Genomic DNA, 23457 nt, shown 5'->3' with positions numbered 1-23457 from the left:
TTATCAGACGCAAACATGAGACAGAATAGAGAGAAGGAAAAGAGAAATCAGAAGAGGCGTGCCAATACTCTACTAGGATTTGATAGTAGACAACATTGAGAGTATTTTGAAGGCTACAAACACTCAAGGTAAGTACCACACTCCATCTCTCAACCTCTTCCACATTTATGAGTTTATGATTAGGGTTTGATAGTGAAAGTAAATTTTTGATCTATATAGATTATGAATCTGAATTTATTGATTCAAATGGAGTTAATGGGAGTAGATTAGAGTATCTAAATCTACATATAATGATTTTTAGTGTCATGGGTTGTTGGGCACCATTATTATCTAAAAATCTCATTTATTATGGGTGGTTAGAAGATTGTGATGCCATTAATAGGAATTTAATAGTTCATTAATGTTATTGGGGACTAAATGTAATTAATAAACCTAAGGATAAGCTCAAATTCTTGTGGAGTGAATGTTAGGTAATTTAGAAGTGGAGATTGAGGGCTTAATGTTTGAGATGGTAATGTTAATAGAATTCAACTTAGTTGATTGTAGTGTTTGGCTCTTGGTCATCTATTGGATTGAAAAATTTAAGCTTGGAAGCTAGTAGATTGAGCGGTAAACCTTTGATCTTTTAAAGGTTTGAGGTAACCGAAAAAAATCCTACTTTAGGTAGTTATATGTTAATTGATTGTTAAATATGAATTGTGAATGTTACATGCATGTGATTGATTTTCAATGTGAAACCATGTATTAGTTTCAACGAGTTTATGAAAAACTTGAATGTATATAATGCTATTTTTGGCTTGAAATGCAAAATGTGAAGTCAATAGAATTTTTAAACTATGAACATGCTTATGCTTTAGAAAATGAATGTGAGGTTAAGTAGAGGTAAATTTGTGTTAATGAGAAGTAGGTTTTCAATAAGTGAGAAAATGATGAGAATATATATTTGGGTAGCACACGGTCGAAAGCCCAACGTGATTATTGTAATAATGAGTAAAAGAAAATGAAAATGTAAAAACGAGTAAGTATGTTTATGGCATGATCAATGGCGGGAGTTCACCTAAGGATTGGGAGTAGAGAAAAATTTATATGGTATTTAATCTACCCTCTGGTGCGCGAGGGTATAGCCTTATCCCACAGTTTGTCGAGGGACTTTCCCACAGTTTGTCGAGGGATTAAAACCTAACTATCTCCACCGGTTCAATGAGGAGAATAGTCTGAGGTAAAAGACACTCCAGAGATTTGAGAATGGAGGAAGTCGTGGTTTGAGAGTGAGTCATGTGATCTTTGGCCGGGTTACACCTCACGATTGGTGAGCTTGGGTAGTCCAGTCACACGGACGGAGTCCTATTCAATGTTATAGCCTACAATTTTAGTCTGAGAAAATAAAGAGGTTATAAGGTTGGTTGATCATTGCCTATATAAATATATGACATGTCACACATGTTAAGTTATGGCAAGACGCGTGAATAATATGTCAAGGTCAGATATCTAAGAATATGGTGATAATGCACCTAGTATATGTGAGATAAAGAAGTTATTGAATGATAAATGACAAGTTATGATTTATGTGAGCATGTTTTATATATTTGATTCTTTATGCATGTACTTGATTTATAATTGATATGTAACTATAAATGGTAGGTTTAACCTTGGTTACTAAGTGACTAGACTCACCCCTTTAGTTTAACACTTTTCAGGCTCTAGCTTTTGTGCAGAGAGAGAGAAGACTCAAGAGGCTTGTAATTAGCATATTCTTACTATATGCCTCTAGCTTAGATTAATTTTGTGTAATAGTATATAAATACCAATTCTAGGATGTATGCCATCACACTTGCACTATTTTGTTATTACAAATGCTAGATTTATATTTTGAGTCTTGAGTATTTATATATGTTGAGATATATTTATGTTTATAGGGCCAAAATACTAGTACAAATGTAGGAACGATGATTTGAACATGTTTGGGTTGAATTAGATGCAAAGTGATGACAATTTGCCTCTCCTTTATATTTTTGGTAAAATGGGCTTAAGGAATAAATTTTTATTCTACTATTGTTTTTGTATTTGTGATGTGTTGTACTGGTAGTCCTAGGTCCAATAGACATGGTTCAGGTGTTAGGAAAAGCTTTTGGACACCCATTTTGGTGAAAGTCATGAAAAGTGGTTCTAATGCGTTTGGGTATATAACTTTTTAGTATAACTTATTTCAAAAGTGAAACCCATGCCATTAACTAGTTCATGTAAAGAGCTTTCCGTAGACACCTAGATCACGTCATTCGGACGTCAGACGGAGAGTCAGAATGCATCGGAAGTTCCCTGATTCTGTTGACAAATGACAGCAAAATCAATTGAATTTTCGTTGCAACACGCCACGACACATGGCACCTGAGCCACAGCGTGTGGCACAGAGAGTAATATCACACAACGCATTGCCGTGTATCACATCACATGTTGGTTTTTCAATTGTTTTCGAATTCTTTCACTCCTCTGAGGTATCTTATGTTTCTGTAACTTATTTTTACTCTGATATAAAGGATTTTAATTGATTTGAACTCATTGTTATTTAGAAAACTTAGGATCCCTTGCTTTTGAATTAAATCTTAGTAATCACTCTTTAAATTAATCCTTTAATTATCATGAGTTTTATTGGTTATTTGTATTTAGTGGAGTAAGATATTATATATATGGTATATATGAAGCATTATAAATTGTATTAGCTTTTCATTTTCCTAGTTATAATAAATTGTTGTGACTACATTACTAGATATTTAGAAGTTTTTAAATATTCTACATATATTTTAAAAGTTTTTACGATGTTGTGAGCTTGGGCTATCCATTTTGAACAAACTCTAGACTTCTATATTGTCATTTTTTATTGTAGGGTGTTATTTAAGTTAATGAAAACTAAATGGAGCTAATGGGAGTTAATAAACCTAATAGTTATACTTAAATGCAAGAGATTGAAACTTTGGGTAATTAAAGTATTGATTAATGGAAGTTGGAAGAGTGTATATGATGATATTAATGATGATTAGTATGATTAATTGCAGATTAATCATTTTATATACCATTCAAGTTTTGGTATAGCTTTTGAAGTATTTTTATTGAGGAGTAAACTTTTAACTTCTTAAAGGTTTGAGATAATTGAAAAAAACTTATGCTTTTGTGTGTTAATTAGTTATGTTATTTCATGAACTACTTTCTCTAGATATGTGATATTAGTTTTTGCAAATATAGCATGACATATTTAAAAAATTTATAAGTTGAGCATGATTTGGGGTAGCTATAAATGTGTGTAAACCTATGCAATGGAATGTTTGAGGTGATGTTATGTGATATAGCAAATCCTGTGCTTAATCTCATATCAATAAAGAATAATGTAAAACAAATGTAAATTGTTAGTTATGGGAGAAAATTGCGACATGATGAAAATGAGGATAAGTGAGTGCACGATGATAATGTAAGAATTGCATGCTAATTATGATGATTTATGTGCATGCTATAATTTGCGCATTTGTGCATGGTATGATCATATGATGTGGGAGTTTGCCTAGGGAAAATAGTAGAAAATCTAAACCCATGTGATATGGCCGCCATTTAGAACTCAATGGCTTGTCTTGATTATATTCATGTCATCCTATTTGTTTGATGAGGGACTATCCTATGGTTTATTGAGGGATTCAAACCTAACCTAGTTTCTACTTGTTTAACAAGGAGGATAGTTTAGGGAGAATGGCATCCCATTGTGTGAGATTTAGGGGAGACCATGACCTATAATTGAGTTAAGTAACTTCGGCTGGGTAACTTCTCACATGTGAAAGGCTAGGGTAATCTCATCATATGGAAGAGTCCATTATGTAATAGCCTTATGTTAAAGGTAAAAGGAGGATATAAGGGAGATGTGATCATACATATTGTTATAAGGGTACATGATTGTCTGTATTGTGACCTTTATGATAAAATCATGTGAATTCATATTATTAGCCATATGAAATGTGAAATAAGTCTTGTAAATGATAAATTAATATGTGTATGAGAATGTTATGCTACTTGCATTTTTGAAATTAATTGATATGCACTAGTATAGGTTAGATGTACCTTAGGTCGAAAGACTAAGTTGTTTGAGCTGAGTCCGTGGGACCATTTTGTCTTGATAGCATATGGTAGATCATTTCCACCTACATGTTTTGAAGTGGTTCCTGATCTTATTGGAGTAAAGAACTACCAAATCTTTGTTGAGAACAAGGATCTATGTTGAATTCTCATTGATACTGACTTGACTATGACATATATTCAAATTGAGATGATGTAAGTGTTTTCTTGTCAATTTAAATGAAATTAAAAAATCGGCTATTGAAACTAACTTGTTTGTATTTCGTAAGTTTTTGCATCAATTGTTGGTTTCTTCAAGCAAAGATAAACAATATGAATTTCTTTGCTCGCGTTTCACTAATAATAAGGGAGACCACCAAAGAAGTAAAGGAGGAATATATGAATCAGAGATTCAGTGAAGGCAGCAAGGAGTGTTACTTTGCCATGTTTCTTAATCTGTAAGTAAACGTTTTTAAATTTAACTTTATTTGTAATAGTATTAAATATTTGCTTAAGTGACTTTATTCTTTTGTAATACACATTGGCAATTGATAGTCTTTTCGAAGAAGAGCAATTCTATCCTCTTTTTATGCTCTTTGCATCATAAACTCAATCTGATAATGAAGAAGTCTTATGAGCAGTAAGTGTGTTTAAGTGTATTAATTTGATAAGTCTTATAATACATTATTCTCTATGATTAAGTTACTAGCTACATGATATTGATGGTAGGACTATGAGGATTGGCAAGCAAATACGATTGGGAAAGGCCCCACATGATGTCAAGGATCCTATATCGATAACACCAAAGATAAGTAGTATGTGCATGTTTTCATTCTATATAATTTTGATGATAGAGTTTTTTTAATATAATTTTGACAATGTTGTGCTATTCTATAGAGCTGTCGTCAACCCCCTACTAACTTGTGCAATTTTTATGTATTAAGACATGCATATAATATCATCACGGCCAGCTTGACTGAGTTCACTGAAGAAGTAAATCTAATTTTAAATGTTGTTTATTTTTTGTTTACTTGAAATTGCTAAGTTATTTTTTTTTATTTTTCAGATGTTCAGTGATCCGTCTCCATTTCTTAAATCATAAATCCAAGAAATTAGAAGATATTGGAGACTATTTTGTTAAACCATCACAACAATCATCCTTTGGAAGAGTGAGTTATGTAATTGTAGAAAAATTAGTTTAGTTGTGTCGGATTGTGTAGTTCATGTTTAACAATTCATTTGATGTTTAACTGTGTACTTGTAAATGTTTAACAATTCATTTCAATTGATCAATATTTGATTGTATTGGATCTTTTTGGTTGTCTGGCTGTTTTAAATTTGACTAGATTGCAGATTTTAATTAAATTTCAGCCTAACATGGTTGGGGGTAAATGAAAGAAACAAAGATGATATTTTTTTTAACACATATATCTACACTTATTATGACCATAAACCGGTGTAGATATTGGCATATCAACATAATCGGTGTAGATGACATATATATTTACATTGGTTATAAATATAACTGGTGTAAATATTAATTTTTAAGCAAAATTTTTTTTATAAATTCTTAAATTTTTTCTACATTGGGTGGAAACTGGTGTAGATAATGACAGGTTATCTACACCGGTTATAAAAACCAGTGTAGATAATCAATTTTAATTAGTGGAGATGTTACTTTCTACAATGTTGTTTATACTTAATATAATTGGTTTTGATTGGGTATCCAACCAGTTCTTTCATTCTAAAGTCAAGCATCCTAACAATTCTGCTGGGAGTATGACATTGAAGATGGAGTATACACGTTGGGTTGAAAAGAAGTAGATTCTTAAATCAATATTAGATTTTGTTAATTTAATTATAATTCTAGAAATTGCGGCCTATTTCTACAAGGCTTCTATCTCCTTTATATTAATATCTTTTAAAGTTTCAATGGAAGAAAATAATTATGTATGTATCTCTTAAAATAACTCGTTTGGTTGTTTATATTATGGTTATAAGTTAAGAAATTTATTATTTATTATAAGTTTTTTTTCAAATATTTGTAATGATTAAATGGAGGCATTTTTGGGATTGGAAGTGATCTTCTAATTCTAATCCAATAACATGCTCTTATTTTTTTAAAATACCACTTTCTACACCAATTATAACTAGAATTAATGTAGAAAGTAAAAACCTGTTGTCTTTATAATCAATATAGAAAATCTTTTTTTTTACACTAATTATTGAACTGATATAGAAAGTTTAATTTTTTATACTTTTATTGGTATAAAAACTAAAAGTTAGGGCTTTTTATACTCCCTCTTTTCACATCAGCTTTGAAATTGGTATAAAAAGCTATTTTTAGTCAGTATAAAAAGTGTTTTTTGTAATAGTTTTAAAATATAATCCTTTCAATAGTTTGTAATTTTAAAAAATAAAATAAGGTCAGATGATAATACCATGATTTATAGAGGTTCGGATTCAAATAATTGAACCCTACATCCTCTTCCTCAGCCTGAAGCCTAGGAATCTTATGAGTAATGAGTAATCACAGTACAGTACACAATTTATAAGTCTTTATGAATGAACTTATCTGAAAACATCCTTAGAAAAGAAACTATAATGCTTACAAGTCTCATGAAGAACAGTTATTGGAAACTAGAAGATTAATGAAGAGGAGGATATGGAGTACGTCATATTTTAATGAGCTTTTCTTCTCAGTATAGGTTTAAAGCTCCAAATCCCTTTCATTCTTTTTGGCTGTTTCTGCATTAAACAAACCCACAATACAAGAACATTTAAACACGCAGTTTTGAAAGAATGAAGAAATCAAATTAAAGCCATGATATAAGAACATTTAAACACGCAGTTTTGAAAGAATGAAGAAATCAAATTAAAGCCTTCGTTGAGTTCAAACCTAATGAAAATAGGAATATATATATATATATATATATAATGAACGATCTTAATTACAACATCACACCTTTTGAAAAAGAATCACTAAGGTGCTGTCAACAATTAATAGGAAAGTTGACACTACCTACAACAAATCCATAATTAATAAAAATAAACTCAAACAGGGAATATTGTTTTGAAAGAAGTAAATGAACAGAAACTTGTCTAGTGCACCTTCAAGTAATTACATGATTGAATAATGTATGAGCCACAAGATATACAAGCAATGGCGGAAACAAGACTCTGAGTCAGTGAAGGCATAATTAAATAAAATTTAAAAATATATAAAATAATTAATATTTATAAAATAAATATTTAGTTTTGTAAAATAATATTAGGAAAGGAAAAATTGAAATGATAATTTCATAAAAATAATCTGAATTTAAATATAATATACTCAAAATTTAAAACATTTTGAACTTGAGTGAAATATAAAAGATTTAAAATTTTTTGAACTCAAATATATTTTAGTTTGGATTTAGTGGGTTCAAAACTATTAGGGTAATGGGGAAAAATTTTTAAAATTTACACCTCTTGTAAATTTTCCCAAGTTGAGTGGGGGCACTTGCCTACTCTCAACTTTGCAGTCCGCCACTGATATCAACATCTTCTATTCTTTTAAAACAAAAAAAGAATCTTCTCTCAAAAAGAAAGAAACAAAGACAGAAGGGGAAATTAATATTACGATGGATGAACAAAAGAGATGCCATTTCAATATAAACTGATATTAACATCTTTTGTTCTTTTAAAACAAAAAATGATTCTTCTCTCAAAGGAAAGAAAAAAAGAGAGAAGGAGAAATAAACATTACGATGGATGAACCAAAGACATGCTATTCCAAATATAAACTGATATCAACATCTTTTGTTCTTTTAAAACAAAAAAAGATTCTTCTCTCAAAAAGAAAGAAACAAAGAGAGAAGGGGAAATTAATATTATGATGAATGAACAAAAGAGGCACCATTCCAAATATAATTAATTCCTTTACTTTTTCTCTCACTATCCATTCCTTCGGTCCTCCCTTCCAATTAATTCCGTTCCTCTTTTTTTTTTGGGTACAAGTAGGGGCTAAATGCCCAAACAAAAAGAAAAAGAAAAATACAAAAAGAACAAAATCAAACTTCTCTCAAAATAAACACCTAAAAAATCTACTAAATAAGCTAACCGCACCTCCTCAACAACATAATCCCAAACCATCAATTCCTCCCCAAGACCAAAACTAATATTAGCTAAGGCTCAGTACAGCCATTACCTTCTTTAGGAGAATAGACCATCAAAAATTGCCAATCTCTCTCAAACCAACTCTAGATTCTTCTTAGCAAATAGCAAGTGACTACCTTCAGCAAGACAATCTTTGCTTCTTACCTCCATTCCTTTTGTTTTATTTTTTTAATATAATCCCAATTAATTCCTTTCCTTCGGTCCCTTTTGTCCTCTCCTCCTTTTGTCCTCTAATTAATTCTAATTAATTTCAATATTCATCTTATTAACCTACTTCCTCCATTTTTATATATAAGAAAAAAATATATCACACAGTTTTAAAAAAATTAAAACATCATAATAATTATATTTGGACTAAAATGCTCTATGGTTAATCAACATAACCATGCATTAATTATTTTTTATTAATGTAAATTATGAGGGATGATTTAAAAAATGTGTAATAAATGTTTATTGAAATATGTAATTTTGCTTATATAAAAAATAAAAGTAATTTTTTTTTATAAATAGAAAAGGAGTAGTAAATTAGAAAAATATACCCCTTTTCGCCTTTTTCGTATTCCAATTATTTTCATATTCTTCTTTTCAATTACTGCCTCCTTTTTGTCCTCAAATTAATTCCAATATTCTTCTTATTAACCTAAATAAGAAGAATATTCTCCTTTTCTCAATTACCACTTATTTTTATCCTCTCCTCTTCTATCTTTCCAGCACCTTCTCCAAAACTACGTTACCTTCCATCTTATGCTTCTTCACTTTGATTACTATTTTTTTTTTCTTCTATCACCTAGACTATGGCTTATAAATAAGAATCTCGCGTGTTCAATTATGAACTATTTTTTATTCCCAAAACTACATATATAATAAAATTATTTTACATATACCTTGCAAACTTAATTTGCCAATGCGTTGAACAAATTAATTCTTGCCATATACATGCATCCAAGCGCGTTCAACTCTAAACTACTTTCTATATCCTCCAAAATTAAATAAGGAGTCACGGGCGGAATCATCACTAAAATTGAGGTTGGGGGGACCAATTTTTTTTTTTTAAAAAAATACATGCACATGTGTTGTTAATTTGATTGTTTATATTCTTTTTTATTATTATTATTATTATTATTATTATTATTATTATTTAAAATAATTTACATGGTCTAAAAAAACAGGAGAAATCTTCAAATTTTATAAGATTATAAACCAATTTACAAACTTTAACATATAATAAGTTTCTAGAAATGATTTAAATAAAAATAATATTTATAATTAAACATATGGGGAAATCACTCTTAGATCTCACATAATTAATGAAAATACATAAAAGTTTTATGAAATCATAAAATTACTTTGAAGTCTCTTTTATTGAAATTATAAATTATTATTAAATAATTGTCAATTATTGTAGTTTAGTTTTCCACTTAACAACTTACTAACAATTATTCAATAATAATTGATAATTTTAATATGTCAGTATATGGTTTTTGATCTTTTTCTTTTTGTTGGCTCTTCATGTCTTTCTATTATTCAATGGTAATGAACTAAGTCATCAAATGTTATTAAGTATTAGTATATTACAACTTTTTTTTTCCTTTTTTTGGTAATGTGTATATAAGCATCACTGTCCAAGTCTAACTTGTCATAAAGCTGTATGAACTAGGTCATCACACATTATAAGTATTAGTGTATTACAACTGTTTTTTTCCTTCTTGTTTCTTTTTTGCCAAGTGAAAGCATTATACATGTTGATCCGTTTCTCATCATTAACTACTATGTTGACTCAATATTGCAAACTTACATGTTGCAAGGAAAAGTATTTCACACAGCGCTTAGACGTTAAGGGACACTCACTTGCAGTAGTGGAGCCAATACCCTAAGTCAAGGGGTGTAGGATAATACAATTTAAAAATAAATAATTAAAAAAATAATTTTTTAATTTTTTAAAATTAATTACATTAGGCAAAAAAAATATAGTAACATAAGTAAAATTATACATATTTTTATTTCGGCAAAATATATTGAGATTTTTAACCAAAAATATGTTGAAAAAGTTGATATAGAATTTAAATTTAGACCCCCAAATATTTTTTATTGAATCTAGAGAGTTTAAAAAGCTAAAAATATAGAGTGCAAGATTATCAATTTTTCATGCTACATATGCAATTTTTTCCACATAAGGGGGTGCATCCCCCCCCCCTCCCCACATGTGCGTGGGGGGAAGCATGCCTTAGAAATGAGATTGATATCAGCTCCGTGAATATGCATCTCTGCATAATTTTGAGACCAAGCGGATGGCTTCACTAATCTTTAAAATAATTGATTGTAAATATATGGACTATGTAAATGTATTAATGAATTAATGCTTTGAACCCCATCAAATATATATATATATATATATATTTTAGCCAGCTACGTTACTGTTATCAATATTTACAATAACTTCAAATACACATGAGATTGTTGCCTTAATTAATTTATGAAGTTGCAAATTATGATACTTTAGTTAATTCTTAAAATGCGTACTTATAGTGACATAATTTCAGCAGGCAAAAAACAAAATCAGGGTACAAAGTCACTACACACACAACATATTAAATTATCGAAAAGAAAAAAATCCCCCCCCCCCCCGATTTCAAAACTCCTTCCTTCCTTTCAAATTAAAAAGCCAAAAAAAAAAAAAAAACTGATCACCTTGAGCTCCGTAAATGTCAATTCATATGGCCTCTCCTGCCCTACTCACTGTTCATCTTTTCCCATCATATACACTCTATTCACGTTTCATTTTCTCTGTCGAGCTTGTCTGCTTTAACAATGGCACACATTACTCAACTTCCATGCGATTGTGACGGTGCCTATATCATCTGCAAGAGGGTGCTGGTGGATGAAGAGAAGTTGATGCACAAAACATGCACGATGCAATGGCATGTTAGCTGCCTCTTTAATCCGCTGGTAATTATGACGCTTCTTTAACAAAACTGGAGAGGTCAAGAAACGTCAACAACTCATGAGCGAGAAGGCTGGGTTGGAGGAAGACGACGGTGGCGAGGAGAAGAAGATAGGATGCGAAGGGAAGGATGTGTTGGATATTCTCAGTGGACTTCGAACTGCTCCTTCTGTATGCAGCTCCCCGAGAGGCCACCACGGTAACTTTGCCACTCAGATCATTCTCTATTCTCTATTATTTTTTTTCGTTATCACTTCTATATACTCACTGTTCACTCTTTTTCGCATCTTTAGGAATCCTTGGCCTCCCGCCTCTGCCGGATATACTCTCTACAACCTAAGCTTCTTGCCATCCTTCTCCTCCTTAGTTCTCAACGACAGATCGTGAAAGGGAGGGGAATTATAGTGGATCTTCGGAGAGAGTGGAGTCAATTGGAGATCGATGAAAATTGGACTCGATTGACAAATAAGGCTGGAGAGATAAACTTCGTGACTCGCAGCGGTGAGATCGGGAACAAGAAGAAAAGCGAGGATGAGATTGTTTGTAACTCACGTGTCCTTCGTTTGCATAGGTTAAAATTGAATTTACTTGCAGCATGTCTTGTATTTTACTGTTTCTTTTGATTTCAAGCTGTAATTTCAGGATAATCTTCTTGGTTAAAATTGAAGTAAAATATTATCTTTACGAATCAGTAATTTTGAGAAGGTTTTGGTTTCTTCTGTGCTAATAATTTTCTTCATCACTTTATGGGCAAGTTTGCACATGAAAGAACCGCAAATTTGTGTGCAAAGGTTGGAAAATTTTGTAAATTTTTTGTCAAAGGTCAACGGTAAAATTTACCACCCACATCCCGATGCAAAAAGGTTATTTCATTATTATTATTTTTGAGGATGTGGATGTGAAATTAAAACTGAATAGATGCACTCAAAAGTACATTAAGAATAAGAATAGGTAACATCAACTGAATTCTTCTCCAAGTTTCCTTTTTTTTTAAATGTTATCATTTCACTTCTTGCTGACTGATATTTTGCATTTAGCAGGTGCTTTGATTCACTATTCTGTTGGTACAATCTATCTCAGAAATTGCTGAAGATACAATGAACATGTCTCATACTCATAGAAGTAGGTAAGACCAGTACAAGTGACTTGGAGATGCAGAGGTAATAGATGCTTACTTTATCCTTGATAGTAGCTTACATGTTCTGATCTAACTTGTATTAAAGGAAAAAGGATTGTAATTAATGACATTGTCTTATTGGAAATTTACTCAATGGTTAATATTGTAAACCATTGTGTTAATGTTCCTTTCATACACTTGAGAAAAAGGAAGAATGAGATGTATCAATATAGAATAATTTTCTGAGGCTAAACCCTGTAGGAGACCCTAAAATCATATTGTTCAGCATGTAAGATTTGGATTCTCCTTTTAGCTGATATGTCTTCTTATCCCTTAAAATCTGTTACCGTCAAATTGTTTTCTTCCTTGCCAATTTGTAGGGTGCAGAGCAACTCGTATAGGGTCTGAAGATATGGAAAAGTGTAAAGGTAGTTAGTTGCTTGCTAATCAATCAATCACTTCATCCCTTAAGCTTTTGAAATCATTAATTCCCTTTTGTTTTGCCAACTTCCCTTGGCATTTTAGTTTGTTTCACTTGCCTTTCTGAGTTGAAAATAAAGTTATTTGCTATGCATATTCGTATAGCAAAAAGGCATGACTTGGTTTGTCCTCTATCACTTTAATATCTTTTGATTCTTATATCTTATTTCTGATATCTTAAGGACACCAAGATAAGGAAGAATGAGTTGTATTACTAGATGTTGTCTTATCATGACTTGTACTTATTAGTAAATGTTAAAATCAACTATGTATTCCTTTCCCTTGTGAAAGATGTTTTCCTATGTACTATACTGAAACGAATTGCTTCATCACAGATAATTTTGGATTTATTCATCTAAGGCTAGCAAACAGATTCAAGCGGAGATGGGATATGAGTTCACAGTTGTGGTATAGATTGTTGTTTAATGAAGTAAAGTTGCAAGTCCGAGATGGCAATGTACCATTGGAGAACTTATTTGCCTTGCAATTCTGACTGTAGACATTATGAGAAATGTATTAGAAAGGAAAAAATAGAAGACATGGTAAGGTGAAGTTATGAGTTTTTTTGGTTTCTTTTTTATTTTTCTCTGTCAATTAGCACTTGGCGTGTCTGGGCCCAAGAGCAGTTGCGTATGTATAACAGAAGTCATTGATTTCTTGCAATTGATTTGTATGGACGGACTTGACAACTTTCTGGGAGTTCTGTTCTCTTTTGATATTTATATGCCTCCAGTTTATTGATGTATTAGTCTGCATCAGAGACTTTGTATAGATGTGGCCTCATTCATCTCCCATATAGTATGTCAAAAACAATAAAATTGGAATTTTTGACAAGACTTAAAGTTGATAGCCCATTGAACCATGGGATTTGTTTAACTTTCCAATAATATTTATTTAGAATGCTAGAATCGAGAAATAAGGTTTTGCATGCAATTTGTCATGACTTTGAATGAGCAGCTATTGCATTTTTCATGGTTGCATCAAGAAACCCCAAAAATTATAAAATAAAGAAAAGAAAATCATAACAAGTAGTTGAGAGTGTGCGCACATGCATTTTCAAGTCGTCTTACGGTGTGATTGTTTCCAGCTGCAAGTAATGCTTGAAATATCCATCGTCTATTGTTTAAGATCTTTTTTATTAATTTGTTAACTTAGTGCCAGAAATTTTTATATAATCTCGATTGATAAATTTCTTTTTGTAATTAGCCTTTTTTTTAATATCTTAAGAAGCTCTTTTTCAAGTTTTGTTCCTTCATTTTGGATGGAATTGAAAGTATAATCATGGGGATGGGAAAACAATTATTCTATTTTTACAAGTACAAATGTTTTAAGTAATATTTATATCGTTAATTCGTTGTCGTAAAAATTCTCTCGACATCCCAATTGCTTACCTAATTTATTATAATACTATTACTTTTCCCATATAATTTGTATAAGTACAAAGGTTAATGAATTAAAATAACTAAGTAGGAAATTATTGTTCCACTAACAATCGTAATGTATGTTTTTCCAAAAAAAAAATTAATCATAATGTATGGGCTTTTTGTGAAGAGCGCGGAGAAGTATAAATTGATTGTAATTATTAGGGAAAAGAAGTTCAAAACAAAGAAGAATAGATATGGACAAGTTCAATGCTAAGAAATATAAACCACTCTACTTCAATTAAATTTTATTTATTCAAGCCTTTATTTATTCATGGCTATTATATATTGCTTTTTCAATAGTAAGAAGTATGAAGGGATTGAAGATTTTGTCGCATGATAATATAAGTTTATCACTATAAATTATAATGTAGTTTATACAGAGGTGTTCAATAAATGGAAACAACTAATGTTTGACATATTATTTCATATGTTATCATATGTGGAATGAACAATGAGTATGTAGTTGTTAGCCTATTTGTATGAAAGTGAATAATTTTATAAGTATCTATGTAATGTAAGTTGATGCTTCTCGCACGGGAAATCAATGCTAGTTTGCTTAGAAGCATGTATTCAAAACTTATGTGTGGTGCAATTTTTTTTTAACAGTTGAAAATGGTGCACTAAACATCTTATCGTTAAAAAAATTAACCTTGACCTTTAATTAGTTTACCCAAAAAATTACAGCAAAAGTCCTCAAAAACTCAATCTTTAGGACTCATTTACTCCAGTTGTCAGTGAATGAGATATGGAAAAGTAGCAGAATTGGGAAAAGTAATATACAAAATATTCTAGAAAATTAATGGTCCATGTAGGATTTAGATAATTATTTGACAAGTTTTGGAAATTGACGTAGCAATTACAATTAGAAAGTCTTCGAATTTACATTGCAAAAAGAAGGTAAGGTCTGCTTTTATATACTATTTAGACATTTAGAAATAACTTTGCATTCTGGCACAAAAAGGGCCACTTGTTGTACAATGGTAATGTCCTCAAATGTTTCAGCAGCAATCCGATGCTATAAATAACAAGGCACTCAATTAGAAAAAGCTAGTTATGTAACATACATTCATAAAAATGCACTAAATCTCTTTACTATTTTACACGTAAGTTAGTGCAGAACTATAATTTTCTAATTAATCTATGAATCACTTGAATATTCATTTGAGTTTTAACACCTTTTATTATGGTTTCGGCATATGTTTTATGTGATCATCATCCTTATTATATGATCACTACACAGAATAAGCAAAGACACAAAAGAGAGGAATTTAAATTGTTACCCCTTTCAAAAAATATAAAGCATTTTTTTGAGAAATTAAATGTTCAAAAATATAAAACATTTTTAATCTTTTAAAGTGTAATCATTATTTTTTTTTTCAAAAATACCTCTATTGATAATGACTTTATATTTATTATAAAATGTTTAATAAGAATAAATATAAAAAAATAAAGTTAGTTTGAAAATAGCTAATTACTTTATTAAAGGGTAAAATTCAATTAAAAATATCTTACATTTTTAAATGAAAGGAATATTTTGAAAGAATTCATATAATATCTATTTTGTAAACAAGCATGTTAGCTTGATTGAAAAGAGTATATTCCTTGTTACATTTTAAAATAAAATCCTTTCGATGGTTTGGAATTTAAAAATTAAAAAAAAATCAAATGATAATACCTCGATGTATAGAAGTTTGGATTCAAAAATTGAACCCTACATCCTCTCCCATGCATTAAGCCTGAGAATTTTAAAAGTAATGAGCAATCACAATACAACATACAATTTACAAACAAGTCTTTATGAACTTATCCGAAAACACTTTAAGAAAAAAGAACAAAATGCTCGTGAGGATGATCAGGAACTTGATGAACAAGAGGACTTGGACTCTATGAGATTTCATTGAGAGTTTCTTCTCAGTACAGATTGAAGTCTGCAAATCCCTTTATATCTTTTTCGCTGCTGCAACATTTTAAATAAACCCATAATAAGAATATTTAAACAAGCAGATTATGAGAGAATGAAGAAATCAAAAGCATTTTGGTTGAGTTGAAAACCTCATTAAATAGGAATATATGAAGGATCTTAATCACAACATTACATCTTGTGAAGAAGCACCACTATATGTTGTTTTCATTAATTAGAACTAGCTCATATCAAGTTGGACACTGCCTGCAATAAACCCATAATTAATAAGAAAAATGCGAATAGAAAAGATAAAAAAAAATAATGCATAAATAAAAGCTTGTCTAGAATGTAGCTTCAATATAATGGAATAATTTTGAGACCAAACAAATTACTTCCTCCAGTGCTATTTATAAATTATTTCTACCAACTTCATTAATGCCAATATAACAAAAATATAAAGAATAAAATTTAATAAAATAACAAGCATAATCCTCAAAAAGTAAATAAATTATATAATATTATTTTTTTGCTTCTCTCTCTCTCTCTTACTTTTTAAGGATAGTTTAGATATTTTATTTAAAACAAAACATTATTATCAATTTAATAATTTATAAAGTGAATTACTTCACCCTTTTAGAAGGTGAGTAATAAAGTGGACTGGAGGGAGTACTTCACCAATATTAAAAGTAACGAAATTGTAAATATAATATAATTGACTATGAAAACGTGTTATATCTTTTATTATATAAAGAATTAATGCTTTGAGCCAGCTATGTTGTCAACTATTTACAATATAATAATTTAAATAAACACGACATTGTTACCTCAATTTAATTCATGAACTAGAAAATTAATATATCTTATATATATGTATATAGTTTAGTTCTAAAAATGCACCACGTACTTATAGTCATTTAATTCATTAATTCATTAGAGAAATAGGAAGAACAGAGTATAACGTCACTATAAACATTTATATACAATATATTAATCATCAAAAGAAAAACGAATACAAGTGATACAAAAAACAGTTACAATTGCACAACATTTTCACCCTGATAATAATTAATACTTATTTAATTCATTAGGGAAATAACAACAGAGTATGAAGTCACTATAAATATTTATATACACAATATTAATTATTTAAAGGAAAAACGAAATACAAGTAATAGGAAAAACAGTTACAATTGTACAACATTTTCAATTGTAAATATAATGGACCATGTAAACGTGTTATATCTTTTATTTTTTTGCGTAGAAGGAGCAATAAGTGGCAAAATATAGCTATGTTCTCAAATATTTGCCAGCAATAAGATTATTACCTGAATTTAATTCATGAAGTTGCAGTTCACAAACGTGTTATATCTTTTGTTTTTCTGTCTAGGACGAGCAATGAGTAGCTAAATTAATGAATTAATATGCTTTGAGCCAGATCACGTGTGTGTATATATATATATATATATATTTACCAGTTATGTTATTCAACATTTACAATAATTTAAAAGAAACACGGGATGTTACCTCAATTTAATTCATGAAGTTGCAAATTGTGATACTTAAGTCAGTTCTTAAAATGTGTACTCATATATAGTCATTTAATTTCATTTCGAAAATAATAAAAACAGAGTATAAAGTCACTATAATATATATACACAAAATATTAAATTATAAAAAAATGATCATATCCTAGAAGTTAAACAAGGAACGAGACAAGTGATGTGGGAAATCTCCAATCCAATAAATACCATGCGGATGATCAAGGATTTTTTCATAAAGCTTGAAAGTAGAGTAGCATCAATTGTTTTGGCAAAAAAAAAAAAAAAGTAGCATCAATTGGAACAGGGAGGGAGAATAAGCACCTTGTGGATAATTGTATCTCATCAGGAATTTAGGAACCAAGAAACTGGATGAGTGGGATGTGGGATATGCGGCGCGTAAGATCTTCATCCTTCTTGTGGTATTTTTCTTCAAGCAACGGACAACTCCTAATGCAAAGCCTTCTTAAAGAAGAAGGCAGCTTTTCTCCTGACATTTTCTCCAGCTTGGGACAAAACTGATGTTGAGTTGTTGGAGAGATGTTAGGTGCTCAAGTCCTTTGCAATCTAATGTCTCCAAGTTGAAGAAGCGAAAGAGCTCCAGAGTGGTGAGCGTGGTAGGAAGAGAGAAGCCCTCCGGGAAACATTGGACATTTGAACAAAAAATATGAAGGTAAGTAATATTAGTTAGGAGGGTGCCACTCTGCTTGATGGGATAATAGCTTGTAATTACACAATCTAATATAAAGTTCCCTCAAACTTGGCACAAGGATCCCTTCTGGAAATGCTTCCATCTCTTTACAACTATCTATACGTAGCTGTTTTAAATTTGGGAGAAGACCTTTCATGTCATCCGACATAAACTTCACAATATTACAAGCCCACCTAAAAGTTACATATTGGAGATTTTGTAGAGAAGCAGTTGAACTCAACACAAAATCAACATTATGACAATTGTTTATCTCTAACTGTTGTAGTGATGGAGGCATATGAATCATTTGATGTGATGTATTGGAGCATTCCGAGATAATCAATTTTTGAAGATGCAAATGTTTAGAGAGTGCCTCCAACATTGATTTTGACATCCGACGTCCTGTAATTTCTAGCCTCCTAAGGGAAGGAGGTAGCTCTTGCTCTTGCCACCGGACCCTTCCACTTCCACCTGTCAATAAATCCTGAATTTTGGGACACCTTGGGATACAAGAAGCCAGCAACGGACACCCTTTGACCTCTAGAGTTTTTAGAAAAAGTAATTGGCTAGGTAAATTTCCAACTAATTAGAACATCTATTTAATTTGAGTTGTTGGGGTTTAGGGAAAGCTTCCACATCAATGGAATGCCCTTCTGTCCACGAAGTCATCCTTGAAAACTAAGACATTCAAGAGATGGAAATGGTATCATGGGAGCACATTCGCTGACCTTCACCAACTCTTCACCAATCTTCTCAATACTTTCTAATCCTTCAATATATAATGTCCTTAGAGGCGGGAGCTGCCCAAGGGGGGGAAGCATGCAACAGTTTTTTGCAGTTATCCAGTCGCAGCCAAGTCACGTTGTAGTAGCGAGGACTCCCCAACCAATCTGGAAATGGTGTGCCCCTCTAACTCTCTATTTCCAGTTCTTCTAAATCCCAATGAGGTTGAAGCTTGTCCAAAATATCTCTCTCTCTTGCTGATTCTTCCCCGTCGCCATACTCTGACCATGATAATGTTAGATCATTAATGTGCTTCTTCTCCGTCATCCTCGCTTCATAGGCTTCGTTTCCATTCCTGACATTCTCTAACTTTTCAATTACAATCCAACTCTTTAAATTTGGCATTTCTCCCATTCTCCAATCCCGATCCCTTGCTCTTTTCCAACAACAATTCACTCAAAAATTGCAAATTTTTTAACTTGCCCAATCCCCTCGGCATTTCTTTCAAACTTGTGTTTCTAACATCAAGATGCCGCAAGTTTACGAGATCTTGTGTATCGCTTGGCAACATCTGCAGACGCCGACAATCTTTTAACTTCAATGTTTGTAGATTGTATAATTTGCACAATGAGTTAGGCAAACTTACAATCCTGTTTGATGAGGACAAATCCAAATGGCGAAGATTTACAAGATCTTGCATGTCATTTGGGAGCACCTCAAGATACTGACAAAAACACAACAACGTCTGTAAATTATACATCTTGCACATTGATCCAGGCAAGCTTTCAATACTTGTGTTTGGTAGATCCAAATAGCGCAAATGGATGAATTCCCCAATAGACTCAGGAACAACCCTTAATGCACGCAGACCTTGAAGTGACAACATTCGCAAGCACTTCATATTTGATGGTAGAATATGAGAAACATTTCCAACAAATCGAGAGATATAGCAAAATTTCAATCCTAAAAATGTTCGTAAGGATTTTATTTTTTTGAAAAGCTCAAGGTCTGAGCATGCATGATTCTGATAGTTGCATGACAAATGGCGTGTCTTCTTATCAATTTTGTTCCCATCCTTCTCTAACCGGAAGTAGAAATCTCCAGCAACATGAGTCGCTAATTCATGAATGAGAGCATGCATGACAAACAACTCACCACGATGTTTATACTCAAGACCCCGGTACTCATTATTTGGTATGGGTTGAAAGAATGACCTCGAAGTTAAATCATCAAAGTACGCATAACCAACTTCTTCTAAAGTCATGTTCCCCTTTGGAAGTTGCAAAAAATCTCCTGCCATCCACATCAAGATTAATTGCTCTTTACAAAACCGAAAATCCTTCGGGAACAAAGAACAAAAGGTAAAGCATTGTTTTAAATGGGGAGGGAGAAAAATAATAACTGACTCTTAAGGCTGGAATGATCTCATCCGATAAATCCCACATGGCATCTTTTAATATTTATTCCAATCTTCAAAGTCAGGTTTTCCCTAGTACTTTTGCAGCTAAAGGCAATCCTTTACACTTGCTAGCAATGTCGCTCCTGATTCCTTCTAAGCAAGAATTCACGATTGAAACTCTAGAATGGAAAGCGTGGGCAGCAAAAATTGACAAACAATCTTCATCAGACAAGACATTGAGGCGATAAAATGATGAGATGGTTTTAGCCCTCAAAGCTACACGCTCTAGGCGAGTTGTAACAAGAATTTTGCATCCTCCCACTCCATTCTGAATCAAATCCTTCAAAATATGCCAATCAGTGATTTTGTCATTCCAAACATCATCAAAACAATTAAAAACCTTTTTCTTTCTAACTTCTCAGCCAAATGATGTTGAAGAAGACTTAAATCCATGTTATCACAGACAAAACAAGCATCAATAGAATTTACTATAGTCTGTGCTATTTTCAAATGATCAAATACTTCAGAAGCGCAAACCCATGCAGCAATATCAAATTTTTGCTTCACATCATTATCATTATAAACTAGTTGGACTAAGGTGGTCTTCCCAACCCCGCCCATGCCCACGACAGGGATTGCAGACAACTGATCACCGTCATCATTATTGAACATAAGCTTAATGATATCTTGTTTTTCTTTCTCTCTTCCATAAACATCAGAGACATTCACACTAGACGTAACTGGAGGCCTCCATGACAAAGTTTCAGTTCCACTTGTCTTCTTCAAATCAAGGGCATCTTTGTTTCCCACAATACTTTCAATTCTATCAGTCATATCCTCTAACTTATTTGCCAGGCTCGCATCACGCAAACGAAGAGAAGCAGAGGAGAAACAGGGCACCTTTTTCTGAATGGCAGCTCGTGTGGAAATCTCATCCATCAAGTCTTCCAGGTCATAAGCAGCATCTTTGAGTTCATCAAGCCAATCTTTGACAGCAGGATCGGTGAGTTGTTTGAGTTCAGCATCATTGATCACGGCTATTGCAGCAATCAGGGACGGCTTCAAACGCTGAAGGAGCTTGTAGTCGAGCTTCTTTCCACAAATCAAGTTGATCAAGTCACCTTGGTTAGGTGTTAACCTCTCCAAAAGCGCATTGAAGACAGCAGAAAGAAGTGCTTCGGCCATGATCTCTTTGGGAATGAGTGATGTTGCTCAAAACACTGAGAATGCTCGGAAAGTTCAACAGCAGAGAAGATGAGATCAACACAGGTGGGGCGTGCTTTATATGTTTTGAAAGGCGGTGGAAGATACTGTTCTACATTACCAAAACGTTAAGTATTTTGTAAACAACATTTAAAATTAATATTTTTTAGATATATTAGCATCCTCTTTTTTTTTGGCCAACTAGATCTATTAACATTAATATCAACATTAATGTAAAAATGTAGAATTTACAGCAAATTATACTATCAGTAGATCATAAATGATATCATTGATTTGTTTGAGTATATATTCAAATAATCGATTCAAATAATACAAATTAGGATTATAATTGAAAATAAAATATTTTAAATTTTAAATATAAATATCAATTTATAATTGAAAATTTTATTTATAACATTATGAATAATTTTTTGTAATATATGTTTTAAAAAATTTATCTAAAATCTAACTGTTATTGTTTTTATCCTTCCAGCTCTACTGTCATTCTTTCCAAATAATACCGCCTCCGGTGATGAAAATCATTTTCTATAGGCTATTTTTATTCATAATGTAGGACATTTGTAGTTTAAAAAAAACAGCTTTTTTTTTTAACTGTATAGAATAATGTGAGTTCAGTAATTATATACTCCTCTGGTTTTATATATTAATCACTTTCTATAAATATAATTCAATTTATTTTATAATTCATTACTTGAAAAAGTAAAAAACAAAAAAACAAAAAAATAATATTATATTATTAATTTGAATTTTGTTTTTACTTGAGAGTTATTTATTTACTTTTATTTTTTATATTTTTATTATATTAATATTAATAATATTGATAAAAATAATTATTTAAATAAAATACGATGGAGTATAAAAACATGTTGAGTATTAGTTATAAATAATAACGAAACTGAAAATCAAGTCCATTTTTTCGTGAGACCCAAAGAATTCAATTTACTTTACGTGTTCGACATGAAACTGGAGGGTCATGGAAAAATTTGAAATTCGAATTCTTGGGGAATCTCTGCCACTTACGTTAATTGAAAGTGTATGTATTAAAATTTACTTCCATCTAAATTTTTTTTGTATTTTCTTATAATAGCAATTGGTAATTAAATTGGGACGAGAGAGACAGGGAGTGCCTCGGTCGAGAAAATAATGAAGAGTGGGGGGGCAATAATTAATCCGTGTGGGACCACGTTGCTTTAGTTAAAAGCCTGAACACACGTTGTGGAAATAAAAACGACATGACATGGCATGAACGAGGGGGTCATAACTAGTAATTGCATATCCAGAGAATCCAAGCCGGTTCGGTTGGTAAGATTACCCACGCATACTCTGAGAGGGTCACTTTTACAATAATAACCTTAAAAATAATTAAACGTAATGAATATAAAAGTGTTTATCATTTCCTTCACCCCTTCGTCTTCTCCAGCGAAACTTTCAATATAATAAGTGTTAATTATTTTTTATTATTATCATCATTTGCATAACTCTTAATATAAAATCAGGTATGTAAATTGAGCATCTTATTTATATTGTAAAGGATAATAATCCAAAGAAAATTTTCTCATTCTTTTATCTCCATTTCTTCTCCATACACTCCCTTCGTTCAAAAATATAAGATAATTTTTTAAAAGTTAAATGTTAAAAAATATAAGAAATTTTTAGTCTTTTAAGACGTAATCGTTACCTTTTTTTCAAAAAGTATTTCTATTGATAATGATTTTATATTTATTATCGGGTATTTAATAGGGATAAATATAAAAAGATATTGTTAGT

The 23457-nt window shown here is 31.3% G+C and overlaps 1 protein-coding gene across 5 annotated transcripts; it reads right to left on the bottom strand.

Annotated features, from left to right (window-relative positions):
* Positions 1–15952: 15952 nt before the first annotated feature.
* On the bottom strand, positions 15953–21699 carry LOC129286964 (putative disease resistance protein At3g14460). Of its 5 annotated transcripts, none has more exons than XM_054923076.1 (3): positions 21367–21699; positions 17978–20806; positions 16272–16379 (listed from the first exon to the last, which is right to left on the bottom strand). In XM_054923076.1, the coding sequence occupies exon 2, from the start codon at positions 20371–20373 to the stop codon at positions 19441–19443; it is 933 nt and encodes a 310-aa protein (XP_054779051.1). In that variant the 5' UTR covers positions 20374–20806; positions 21367–21699; the 3' UTR covers positions 16272–16379; positions 17978–19440. The 5 variants fall into 3 exon arrangements, with proteins under 5 accessions (XP_054779050.1, XP_054779051.1, XP_054779053.1 ...); XM_054923075.1 differs by adding an exon at positions 15953–16169 and having other exon boundaries at positions 16309–16379; positions 17978–21699; XM_054923074.1 differs by having other exon boundaries at positions 17978–21699.
* Positions 21700–23457: the final 1758 nt, after the last annotated feature.

The sequence above is a fragment of the Prosopis cineraria genome, unplaced genomic scaffold (genome assembly GCF_029017545.1).
Source record: "Prosopis cineraria cultivar Desert tree isolate PC_DT_omini unplaced genomic scaffold, ASM2901754v1 PC11, whole genome shotgun sequence".
Lineage (NCBI taxonomy): Eukaryota > Viridiplantae > Streptophyta > Magnoliopsida > Fabales > Fabaceae > Prosopis > Prosopis cineraria.
This window is presented reverse-complemented; position numbering and strand designations above follow the sequence as displayed.

Coding starts and splice junctions, on each gene's coding strand:
- LOC129286964 (XM_054923075.1), bottom strand. CDS start 20,373: ATGTGGATGGCAGGAGATTTTTTGCAACTTCCAAAGGGGAACATGACT.